At 37.6% G+C, this 13,266-nt stretch overlaps 2 protein-coding genes across 5 annotated transcripts in view; one reads left to right on the top strand and one right to left on the bottom strand.

Moving 5' to 3' along the window:
* LOC107581464 (proteoglycan 4) overlaps positions 1-1,198 on the top strand; it is a 14,521-nt gene extending 13,323 nt beyond the window's left edge. For all 3 annotated transcript variants that reach the window (XM_016267034.1, XM_016267033.1, XM_016267032.1), the window contains exon 19: positions 331-1,198. In XM_016267034.1, the coding sequence (XP_016122520.1) occupies positions 331-355 (25 nt within the window). In that variant the 3' untranslated portion in view covers positions 356-1,198. The remainder of the gene's footprint in view (positions 1-330) is intronic.
* Positions 1,199-6,197: 4,999 nt separating this feature from the next.
* prkaa2 (protein kinase, AMP-activated, alpha 2 catalytic subunit) overlaps positions 6,198-13,266 on the bottom strand; it is a 22,597-nt gene continuing 15,528 nt past the window's right edge. For both annotated transcript variants that reach the window (XM_016267028.1, XM_016267029.1), the window contains 5 exons: positions 11,044-11,131; positions 9,682-9,906; positions 7,994-8,495; positions 7,782-7,908; positions 6,198-6,645 (listed from right to left, as the gene is read on the bottom strand). In XM_016267028.1, coding sequence (XP_016122514.1) covers positions 6,407-6,645; positions 7,782-7,908; positions 7,994-8,495; positions 9,682-9,906; positions 11,044-11,131 — 1,181 coding nt within the window. In that variant the 3' untranslated portion in view covers positions 6,198-6,406. The remainder of the gene's footprint in view (positions 6,646-7,781; positions 7,909-7,993; positions 8,496-9,681; positions 9,907-11,043; positions 11,132-13,266) is intronic.

The following is a 13,266-nucleotide window of genomic DNA, read 5'->3' as shown; positions in this document are numbered from 1 at the left end:
ATATATATATATATATACACACACACACACACACACACACATATATATATATATATATATATATATATATATATAGTTATTATACATACTTTTAGCCTTTAAAAAATTGAGGATAAAATCGCCTCAAATATAATGTGACAACTAGCCTCTCTCTTCCTTATATATTCATATGGAAAGATAGATTATTCTTAGTCTTTTTTTTACTTCCCCCTTGACTTTTGAACATTTAGTGCTTGCTATAAATTTTTCCCTGGTTATTCCTAACCTCTGGCCTTTTTAGGCTACAATGATGTTTACTGACATTTTAGAGAACATGTTTGTCTATTCTAGGCCAATCAAACTCGTCTCAAAATAGTCAAATAACTCCAGCTGCGAGGGGGAAAGACGAACTGCGCTGGATCTTCACTGTTTCTGAGTTCATAACCCTCCTGTGGGCTGTGTTTTGATGAGCACCACAGTAATTGTCACCCACACAAGCTCAAACGGAGACGTGTCTGTCAAGTGGGAAGAATTATGTTTGTGATTGTGCATCAGTCTGTAAGTGGCTGCAGGCGAGTTCTTCTATATTCATGCATAATATGTTCATTCTGTGAAAAAAGGCCCATGTATGGTGTGGTGAGAAGCTCTTCGGATTATTTAAACCATTAGATCTAAGTGTTAGTTATGAGTTATGTGGCAAAGACAGTCTGTCTAGTCTGAGGTTGTCTGATAATTTTAAAATCCTTAATTAAACAATTTGAATAAAAAAAAATGACAGCTTGCGCAGGTTAAAACAGCTTCACATCTGGGTTCAGTTTTAACAGTTTATTGCAATGTCAACATTAAAATGCAGTTCCTAAGTCATCATTATTTTTGTGGTATCATTTACTTAGAAGTTTAGAATTGCAATTTAAAGGTTTTTATAAACATACTTTGTATTTGTATTAGATGAATTAGTATTATATTATTTGTTTTATATTTTACAAGCATGTTTAAGTATTCCCAGTCTTCAAGGTTACTCTACATGAGGGAAAATATGCTCGTGCTTGTAGTGCAAGTTTAAGTGTTGTTTATTTTGTAAAAGTTTTCTGGTGAAGACGATACATGACACAGTTGTGTATCTTCAGCCTTTGTTATTTCAAAATAGTTGCTCTGTTTATTTTAAGTAAAGGATTCAAATGTTTGGAGTCTGTCAGATGTTTTCAAATGTCTCTTATGCTCACCAAGGCTGCATTTATTTGATCAAAAATACAGTAAAAGTAAAAATGTCAAATGTTGAAAATGTAATTTATTGCTGTGATGCAAAGTTCAGTGTCACGCATGATAGTGTTCAGATCCTTCAGAAATCATTCTAATATGCTGATTTTCTGCTCAAGAAACATTTCTCATTATGATCTAAAATGGAACCGTTTTTATTTACTCATTCATTCATTTTTGTGGAAAACATTATACTTAAAGAATAGAAAGTTCCAAAGAACAGCATTGGTTTGAAATTGAACTTTTTTTGGTAAAATTGTAAATGTCTTTACTGTCACTTTTGATCAATTGTAATGCATACTAGCTAAATAAAAGTCTTTAGTCTAAAAAAAAAGTCTTACTGACCTCAAACTTTTAAAGAGTAGTGTAAAATAATTTAATTAATGCATCATTATTTAATTAAAAATAGATATGATAATTACACATAACATGCTAATATATATATATATATATATACACACACACACACACACACACACCGGTATATACTTTTTCAAATTAAATCAAAATAACGACACAAACTCCAAAATGCATATAGCGCTTTATTTTCCCTTTTTTTCTTTTTAACAATAAAAATTAAAGTGCAAATCAGAACAGGAACACCATGCAGTGCATAACTTTTCAAATTTAAACCGCACACACAGACAGGAAGTGACACGCACACATGTACAGTACAGACATGTAGACACTGACAGGCAGAGGTCGTCTCCCAGCAGGGCTCGGGAACAGGCAGAAAACACATACACTGGAGAGAGAGGGAGGGTATAATATCCAGCACAAACGCCTCTACATAGACAAAAAACACTGAACATGAGCTGAAGCCATGGCCGTCACACAAACGCCCCTGTCAAACTAATGGGGGCCGTAAAGTTTCTGACCAGTTTCCACAAAAAAAAGCAATAAGGCTGATATAACAGACATTAAACTGACATAAGAGACTTTTGCTATCTCGCCTCTAAATATGACAAATACTATCCACAACTGCATGAAGCACGCACACATTCCTGCCATTCCCATCCAAATCTGATACTGAAGAGATAGTTCACCCAAAAATGAAAATTCTGTCATTGTTTACTCACCCACCACTTTTTCCAAACATGTATGAGTTTCTTTCTTCCGTTGAACACAAAAGAAGATATTTTGAAGAATGCTGGTTACCAAATAATTGCTGGTAGCCACTAGCTTCCATTGTATGGTTAAAAATACTATAGAAGTCAATGGCTACCATCAACTGTTTGGTTACCAGCAGCATTCTTCAAAATACCTTCTTTTGTGTTCAACAGAAGAAAGAACCTCATACATGTTTAGACCGACATGAATGAGTTAAACGATTTCGTTTTTGGGTGATCTATCCCTTTAAAGCAGCACTATGTAACTTTTGGCACTCTAGCGGTTAATAAACAGAACTGCACACATCCCGCGGAAGAACATTCCATCTAAGTTTATGTCTATGGGGATTCACGCAGGTATGTGTTACTCCGCAGCGGTGACGACCCGACCAGGCTACAATAGTCCAAATATAAGTACTTATTATAAGTGTACGGTAGTGTTTCGGAATAAGACAAAAACACAGTTTGGAAGATGAATTCATGATGTACTCGCTCATTATATACATATTGCAAATTTTGAACAGAGAAAAAGTTACATAGTGCTGCTTTAATGTAATAGCAAAGTCCAGCAGCAGGGAGCGATAAGCTCCCTAAACCAGTCTATTTTCTCAAGCTTTACATCAGTACATTTCCCCCCCCCCCCCCCCCTCCAAAAAGTCGCACTGATCCTCAAAACGACCTGGAGTGAACTTGGGATTTGTGGGGAAAATGTTAAGAATGCGCAAAGGCTTTAACTTCTCTAAAGAATTTCAGACTGTGCAATATTTTTCCACGAAAACAACACCATAATCCAGTCTAATCTTCTCCGGTAATCACAAAAAAACATCCCCCAGCAGTGTAGTTTATGCATAACCGTTAAACTTTTTAGAGGCATCACATCTATTGCATTTCATATAAATGATATGAAGCGATTTCTGCGAGAACGTTCCATCTTTCTGTTTTACGTTGAGTTAAAATGGTACAACAGCAGCCGTGTATCACAAAAATCCAGCATACTTATACAAAACACACAAACGCTCTGCTCATGCACACAACGCTAGCCATTCAACCATTCCTTACAAATACAATTTGTGATCAAGTTTGTCCTTATGAATTATGAACCAGCAGGACTGAATGTGAAAATGACTGAGATCTAGCTTGTTACTAATTCAAAACAAATACAAATGTTTGATTCAAATGATTGAACCGAAAACCTCTTTTTTTTGGCTGCTGTGTTTGATTGAATGATTTCTCATAGTGTATAATCTGCATATAGTATTCATTCCTCTCATTTTCAGTCATCTTCCACTGCTATTTCCTGGCAGGCTGTGTTGTAGTTGTCCATTCATACACGTTGGCACAAAGACAACTACAACAAATCCACTTTCTGAATCCCCACTTCTTTTGTTGTTTGTTCACAAGTAACACTTCAGAGGTGAGCTTAAATAAAGAATAAATGTGTAACTAATAAGTACATTGTATCTACTCCATACAAACAACCACACGCATAAACATATGTTAAAGCATATTCGATTAGAAACAATAAAGTTCACAATCTATTTAAGGCATCCCAGGGAAGGGGGTCACGTGACGCTCTTCTAAATGCTCTTGGCTTGGGTCACTTTATATGTTCTCATCAGATACACACCACCTATATAATGTTTAAGCAAGTCTACTTCAAAAGTTTGGGATTGATACAGATTTCTGTATGTTTTTGAATGTCTCTTCTCTTTGAATGGCTGCATTTATTTGATCCAAAATACGGTAAAAATTGTGAAATATTATTACAAATGAAAACAACTGTTTTCTATGTCAATATATTGCAAAATGTCATTTATTTCTGTGATGCTATGCTGAATTTTCAGCATCATAACTCCAATCTTTAGTGTCACACGATCCTTCAGAAATCATTTGAATATGTGTTTATTTTAGAGAAACTGTGATGTTTTATTTTTCAGGATCCTTTGATGGATATAAAGTTCAAAAGGGCAGTATTTATTTGAAATAGAAATCTTTAGTAAGATGATAAATGTCTTTACTGTCACTTTTGATCAATTTAATGCATCCTTGATGAAATTATTATTTTTTTTTTCTTATTTACCCCAAAACGTTTGAATGGTAGTTTAATATGGTTTCCACAAAAATATAAAGCAGCACAACCGTTTTCAACATTGATAATAATTTAGAAATGTTTCTTGAACAGCAAATCATCATATTCCTGCTGAATGCTGCCGCAAATTCACATTTGCATCACAGAAATAAATAACAATTTGCAATATATTCATATAGAAAGCAGTTATTTTAAATTGTAATAATATTTAACATTTTTTTACTGTATTTTTGATCAAATAAATGCAACCTTGTTAAGCAGGAGAGACATTGAAAACATTTAAAAATCTTACCTACATACCCCAAACTTTAGACAGGTAGTGTAGCAGCTATAGAAATGAAATTGATATATAATAGATATAATCTTAAACTTAAATTATGCTTAGCTAAATCCTTTAATAATGCGTACTGCATATATTACATTTTGATTGCTAAAATATATATTTTAATACATAAACATTGTAATATATTAATATAGTTTTTTTTTCTTTAATTTTGTCAGATGATTCATAAAATAATTGTTTTATGTAGTATTCAAATCTAGGTTCTAAAGCATAAATGAATTTAATAAAGCTGAATGTGTCATTCAGGATGAATGCTTTAATAAGGTCTTTCTGGCTGTCTGTAATCTCAAGCATTGGGAATATTTTAAGGCCGTCTAATTAAAGGCTCACTCGTATCAACACAATGACTGGCACATTCTCTACTTCTTTCGTCTCTATTCTTCTCTGTTTGAATTTTAGCCATATCAAGGCACAACACTGAAGCTCTTTGGCTGGTCGGTCTGCCTTCCTCCAGCATATTTGTCTTTCTATGGCAGCAGCACAGCCCATGATGTAAGCAAGGTCTCTGAGACAGACACAGATAGGTCACGGTCAGGCTTTTCCACTGCAGATGGCGTGTATCATCAGAGATTCACTGTGACATACAGCAACAGCATTTACACTGCTCTCTGATAAACGCTCTCTGGAGACTGCAAGCCAAACCCAGAACACTCAAGTTCTTCACTCCATAAATTGCCACTTAAATAATATGATAGATATGATTTCTTTGTAAAATAAGCAAGAATCTCTAATATAATTAAATAATGATCTTTGCTCTGTATGTATAAACCTATTTTTGGTATATCATTGCAATCAACAGCTATTAAACTAAACTATACAACTCAAGTGACTGATATGAGAATATAAATATACTGTAGAATATATATTGTAAAAAAAAAAAATGTGTATATAAAATCAGAAGTATGTTTATAGTTTTTCAATTATTTAAACTTATGATGATGAGGAGAACCTCTGGTTAAAGCGGCCCTAAAAAGGTTTTGGACAAAATGAATGTCATTGCATTAGATACAATTTTTTTAAAAATTAAAAATAAAAAGATCCAAGGTAGGTTTAAAATAAAAAAACAATGTACTGTTAAAAAAAGGTACATATTATGTAAAAAAAAAAATCTGATTGTCAAACATCAATGGAATATAATCAGAATTTATCATTTATAACTTAATAAGAATTCAAATTAATAATAATATTAATAATTTGTAATTATTTCAGTGAAAACCTAAGCCATGTCTTACATTATTTTTAAATATGTGACCCTGGTCCACAAAACCAGTCATAAGTCGCATGGGTATATTTGTAGCAATAGCCAACAATACATTGTTGTGTCAAAATTATCAATTTTTCTTTTATGCCAAAAATCATAAGGATATTAAGTAAAGATCATGTTCCATTAAGATATTTTGTAAAAAAAAAAATTCACGACTTCTTTGCTGATGGCTTTGATATTATTATTAGTTAACTAATGCAATAAATTTCATACATTTGTAGGTCAGTCCAAAAACTCTTTAGGCACTGTATGTTTGTGTCGCTACTGTGGGACTGGCCTAAAAGCACCCCAACCCCAAAAATCACAACCCTTAACCTTTTAACTGTAAAGAGGTAAAGACCATCAGATGATGGTGTGCAAGGGTCTCAGCGAGCCAGGGTAGTGATGAGGCTGGCGCACATTTCGAAGAAGTCCATGGTGTGGCTGCCCTGCCGCGGAGCCAGAGGCGTGCTCCCAGTCAGAGAGCCCGGCAGAGAGCTGCTCAGCTGGGGCATCTCAACAGCCACGGTCGCAGAGTCGATGCTGAGGCGCGGTCGATGGAGGCCGGCCGTAGAGCCAGAGCGCTGGGGAGTCGACGACCCTGACTTGAGCTCGATCGTATCGTCTGAAAGTGAGCAACAGACTTTTTCAATTTCAATTAGAGAGATATTGTGAGGAATAACAGGCTGGATTAACCCTACATCGCCCACATGAGCTCAATGCATCTAGGACAGAGGAACAACTAGGATTTTTGTACAGGTGACAAAAGAGACAAAAAGCAGATCTTTTACTGAAATAACAAATGCCAACGATTTGTGGAAGCATGGAAGCATTTGTTCGCATTAAAACAACAGAGGATTTTAAAGTCTATTTTTACAAAATAGGAGTATTATTTCTTTTTCTCTGTTAAAATATACTGTCTTTCTAAAGTTTGGGGTCAGTAAGATTTAGTTTATTGAAAGAAATCAGTACTTTTATTCAGCAAGGACACATTGAATTGGTAATAAGTACCCGCAAAGACATTTATAATGTTGCAAAAATAAAATAAAAAAGTATTAATGCTATGCTTTTCTTTCTGTTCATCAAAGTATCATAAAAAATCTCTGTTTCCACAAAAATATAAATCAGCACAACGGTTTTCAATATTGAAAATAATAAGAAAAGTCATCATATTAGAATGATTTCTGAAGGATCATGTGACACTGAAGACAGGAGTATTGACTGCTATACCATTACTGGAATTAATGAAACTTTAAAATATATTAAAATAAAAACAGTTAATTTAAATTATAGTCCTATTTCACAATATTACTGTTTTTGTTGTATTTTTGATTTAAAAAATGCTGACTTGGTGAGCATAATTTTTTTAATATTTCATTGAAAAAAAAAAAATCTTACCAACCCAGTTCAGTTTTTGTTGTTTTCAAAGTACATATTTCCCATATATAAATGTTTTTTTCAACATAGATCCTAATTTGTTTTGCCTTTAGTACACAAAGCCAAAAGTCACAGAAAGCCAATTTAAATTAAACTAAAAGTCTATTCTTCTGAAGAATAACTTAACAATATTATTATTTAATACTATACTATAATACTAAACTATAATTTTATAATATCATACTACTTTTCTTGTACAGTAAAAGTAGATCTCTGTACAGGAAAATAAATAGCTGCCATTTTATTTCAGCAAGGGCATCCTCATTTTTTGGGGGATTTTCTTGGCATTAAAAAGTCTGAAAAGACCGTCTGATTGATGCTCACCATCAATGCTCTTGAAGTCGAGCAGGTAGCTACGATTGTCCACCTGGTAGAGCTGCAGACTCATCTTCACCAAATTCCCAGTGACAGGATTCTTCCGGCGCACTCTCAGGTGATAGGGGTTCACCACCTAAATCCCACCACAACCGATACAATAACACATCTATATTCTCACTAGTCCAACAAGAATATCTGTGTGTTTCTGAGCCACTCACTTTCCATTCATACTCCAGCTGTTTCATGGCACGATAAACCTCAGCCATGATGTCGTAAGGTTTGCTCTGGCTCCGTATGCCAAGGTGCCATTTTGCTTTCTTTACTGCCAGCGGTTTGGGTCGAGTGGTGTTGAGGGCGTCCAGAGGGCACCGTGCCTTCGGGCTGTCGGCCAGGAGCGGGGGCATCCGTTCGGGGTGAGGTTTGACCCCTGGTGGCAGAGGCATGCCCTCCTCCATGAAGGAGCAGGTTGGGGGACTGGAGGCCAGGTAGAACTCGCTGGCCTGGTTCATAATGCGGCGGTTGTCGATGATGAGGTGGTACGCCACGGCCAGCTGGTCTTGAGGGTCTCCGCTGTAGAGGCTGCTCAGTACTTCGGCTTCAGTGCACTCAAACTTCTCACACACCTCGTGCACGGCCTCCTCGTCCACCACTGTGGCGTCGTACGAGGGGTCCTCAGGGAAGAGGTAGCAAGGAAGGTCCTGCTTAAACCACTCATCCTCTCTGTCATGCAGGAGGGAAGAAAATAAAAGTACTGTAAAATACAATACAATAGTACTGTATTAATCGTGTATTTATTACACTACTAATCGCACAACATTTATGTTTGGATTTGAAGAATTATTAAGTATTATTCATGTTATATATCGGTTATATTATTTATATAATTTTTAAGGGTAAGTTCAAGTCAAGACTGCAATTAAACATAAAATACATATTTTTACTCAGCCCTAGTTGAAGTATGGGTAAAATATTGAACATCCAATAATGAATTGATTAAAAACTCAAAACAACAAATATGTTCCTGGATGTCTTCTTTTAAATATTAAAATGTTTTGGTAAAAAAAAAAACATTTTTATAATATATATACAGTATATATATATATATATATATATTACAATTTTTCACACATTTCAGCCTGGGGAACAGCATCTATTGTGCGGATTGTGCTTTCAACGTTTTATTATCAAACATGTCCCGCAATTTAGCAACAGTATAAGACGGCCTTTTTTCAACAATCACCGATTGTGCTGATTCTGACTTTAAGTTTGGGTTTTAGGGAGGAACGAATGCGCACCGCTGTGAAGGGAAAAAAGTTGTGCTAGAAGAAATGCGGCTATAATCCTAAAAAGCCAAAATCTAAATAAAAAAATAAAATAAAATTAGCTTAATAAAACAGCCACAGGCCTAAAGTGTAAGCAGACGTTTGAATGTTTAGTTCTCTCCTCTATCATTTACACTTGGCATTAACATGCGACCTGTATCCGGATGTTGTCCACATACACATTGAAAAGACAAGTGTAAACGCGCTTCTGATCGGAATGTTATTCGATCAGCGTGTCCTGGTCCAGAGGTAGTCGAGGACGCATTGTAATCGGATCTCAGTGTAATGTAAACGCAATCCAGCCATCGTGTCTGCATTCGCAGGTCGACATCACGCAAAATGCCGTCCCCTCTCTCGCGAACTGTCAGGAAAAAAGATGAAGAACACTCGTGTGGAAGCCCCGGGACCGATTAAATACCGGGTTTCGGTACCCATTCCTACCTGGGTGTGGCTAGTGAAATTTAATATATTACTTCTAAATTACGTTTTTTGACCTCAGAGAACAGTACAAAATAATAATAATAATAAAAAGGTAGTTTACGACCCTTTAAAAAATAAGTTCAAGAAGTGTTTTAACTAATAACCTGATGTCTTTGATAGTAGCTCTCTTTAGTGGGTCCACTTGCAACATGAGCATAAGTAGACTGGCCACTGAGCGGTTGAGGTATTCTGGGATGTAGAAGACCCCTCCACGGATCTTTTTGAAGAGTGTGGGCACGTGCTCGTCATCAAACGGCAGAGTCCCACAGAGCAGTGCATAGAGAATGACGCCACAGCTCCAGATGTCCACCTCTGGACCAGCATACAGCCTAAAACACAACATATACGTTACTGAATGAGTATGTGTGCTTCCACATTGTCTCTACATGTCTATCAGTCTGAATGAAGCTGAAGTTTCATTGCTGAAGCTGAAGCAATGTAAAGAACAAGAAGACAATCAGTATTACATAAAAAATTTATATAATATTTATGTGCAGTGTATCCAAGCAGTCCATACTACAAAGCACACAGCTAGCTATGGTTTGCTGGACTGCTGGTCCTACAAGCCAGACCTTTGACTATCAGAATTAAATGAATAGTTTAAAAATTTCTTAAAACTGACTTTACCGTGGGCCATCTAATATGTAGATGATTTTTTTCTTCATCTTAACAGATTTCGAGAAATTTTGCATTACATCACTTGCTCACCAATGGATCCTCTGCAGTGAATGGGTGCCGTCAGAATGAGAGTCCAAACAGCTGATTAAAAACATCACAATAATCCACAAGTAATCCACACCACTCCAGTCCATCAATTAAAGTCTTGTGAAGAGAAAAGCTGAGTTTTTGTGAGAAACAAATCCATTATCATGGTGTAACACCATCGCTTCTGGCCAAAATAGTAATCCATATTAACGCTTCCTCTGGTGAAAAGTCCATCCCCTGTTGTTCTCTCACATCAAAATCTACAAACATATCTGTTTAGAAGTGTTTTGGACTGTTTTTGCTTGTAAACAGTGCTTGATCCGTGCATATTTCTCTCCTGATTCAGACGAGAAACCAATATTATGGATAGAGGATATGTAGTTCAGCCCGAAGCAACGGTTTAAAGTTAAAAAGTCGATGGATTATTACAAACACACAGCTTTTCACTTCATAAGACATAAATTGATGGACTGGAGTCGTGTGGATTACTTGTGAGTTGTGAATTGTTTTTTTTATCACCTGTTTGTACTCTTATTCTGACTGCAATCATTCACTGCAGATGATTAATTTTGTGAGTAAGTCATGCAAGTAATAAAAAAAATATGGTCCAAATCTGTATCAATGAAGAAATAAACTCATCTATATTTTGGATGGCTTGAGGGAGTAAATTAGCAGCAAAAGGGCTGTTCCTTTAAGTATAGCACATATCAACACTTTTTGTATGTACATGAGCTGGTTGACTATAATAAAATTGACCTCACCTTCCTGAGATGACCTCTGGTGCAGCGTAATTTGGTGATCCGCAGCTCGTTCTCAGGAACTCTCCATCTGACATCATGTTTGACAGACCTGACAAGCAATGCCACACAAATACACTTAACACAGACAGTTTGATTGCACAAAACTACTCATACAAGTAAATGAAATGTATTTCAAGGCGGGTATAAATACAGTGAAACCCAAACAAGATTTGACAATATGGGAATTGTAATAAAAAAATGGTAAAAAAAAAATTATTAAAGGGGTCATATGATGCGATTTCAATTTTTCCTTTCTCTTTGGAGTGTTACAAGCTCTTGGTGCATAAAGAAGATCTGTAAAGTTGCAAAGACTAAAGTCTCAAATCCAAAGAGATATTCTTTATAAAAGTTCAGAGTCAACCACGCCTACCTAAAATGGCTCGTTCTAACACGCCCCCACAAATCTACGTCACGATGTGGGAAGATTTGCATAACGCATCCATGTGTCCAGTGCGAGCACTGGATGCATACGTCCACAGAGCTGCCCTGTGGAGGAGGGCGGACCAGTTGCTTGTGTTCTACGGTCCCCCTAAGAGAGGTCTTCCAGCAACTAAGCAGACCCTCAGTCGGTGGATAGTGGATGCCATCTCCTTATGTTATGAGTCCTCTGATCTCCCCTCGCCGTTAGGGGTCAAGGCTCACTCGACTCGAAGTGTGGCAGCCTCTAAGGCTTTCTTAGCGGGTGTGCCGATACAAGACATCTGCAACGCTGCGGGTTGGTCCACGCCCCTTACCTTTGTTAGGTTTTATGAGCTAGACATGCGAGCCACTCCCAGCTCTTACGTTCTCTCGCCCTAGTTGTGCAGTCTTCCACACTAGGCAGAGACTTGGAAGTCTGGCGGCGTGGGCATTCTCGTTCCCCTAGCGTTTTAAACGCAGCTCGAGTTCCTGAAGAGGAACGTCTCAGGTTATGTATGTAACCCTAGTTCCTCGAGGGAACGAGACGCTGCGTCTCGGTGTCATACTTCCGGCGTCCCTGCCGGCGCTTGCTTCATTCCTAGAAGCTGACGCTGGCTCCGCGGCACGTGCTTTTATAGCTTCCTGGTCATGACGTCATCCGCCGTGATGTCCCGTTCAGCTATTGGACTGATTTCACATGTGATTCAGAGCGTGCGTAGCCGAAGGCGTTCCCCTAGCATTTTCGATGCAGGGTCTCGTTCCCTCGAGGAACTAGGGTTACATACGTAACTTGAGACGTTAAGTTGTATTTACAACACTGTTCCAGAACAGTTTAACCCAAATATTCAGATGTGTGCAGCACATTTTATGGAGGACTGTTTCCTGATCCTGGATTGTAAAGTTGCAAAGACTAAAGTCTCAAATCCAAAGAGATATTCTTTATAAAAGTTCAGAGTCAACCACGCCTACCTAAAACGGCTCGTTCTAACATGCACCCACATATCTACGTCACGATGTGGGAAGATTTGCATAACGCCGCCCAAATGTTCACACAAGAAAGAAGGCGTAACTTTTATTCTCGCTGTACTATTGTTGCTGCCGCCATGTCGTGAAGACGCTTTGTGTTTTGTTGTGAAAGCGAAACTACTTTGTTTGGTCTTCCAAAAGAGGACGAAGCGGAGTCCAGCCCGGGGTCGTCCCATGTGGTGGCCACTCCTTCGTCGAATCCACCGGCTGCGCCGTTCTCAAGCCCGCCTGCCTCTGCTCACTCAAATCGGCCTTCGCTAACTCTAGGCCGCCGCTGAATTTGCCACTGACGATTCAAACATGAGTTTTGAGCAGTGTAGAGTAGGGCTGAACAATTAATTGCATTTGCGATAATATCGCGATATGAAATTATGCGATTTTTCAATCGCAGAGACTGCGATTACACGGTCACGTGACACGCGAGAGTAAAAAGGTGTGTTCGACTTGAAGATCAGATCGGTGTATGACATCAAAGTACGGCGAGAGAAAGCATAAGGAGACGTCTGCGCTCTCTTATAGCTCTCGCGGTACTTTGATGACACACCCATCGTTCTAAGCAGCGCTGCTTCAAGTCGAGCGCAGGCCACCAGCAGAAAAAGAAAAGAAATAAAACAGTAAACAGCCAAAGGACGTAATTTAGAATGGGAGATGGATCGGTTTGTGAAAGGGAAGAGAAAAGCCATAGATGAAGTCACACAGACCCAGGCAGGTGCTGGTCATTTAAAAGCTAAATGCAGAAAATATGACGAGGCATATCTT

This window comes from Sinocyclocheilus grahami, unplaced genomic scaffold (assembly GCF_001515645.1).
Source record: "Sinocyclocheilus grahami isolate Dianchi unplaced genomic scaffold, SAMN03320097.WGS_v1.1 scaffold35.1, whole genome shotgun sequence".
In the NCBI taxonomy this organism is placed as follows: Eukaryota; Metazoa; Chordata; class Actinopteri; order Cypriniformes; family Cyprinidae; genus Sinocyclocheilus; species Sinocyclocheilus grahami.
The sequence above is the reverse complement of the archived record's forward strand: the minus strand, read 5'-3'. Positions and strand labels throughout refer to the sequence as shown.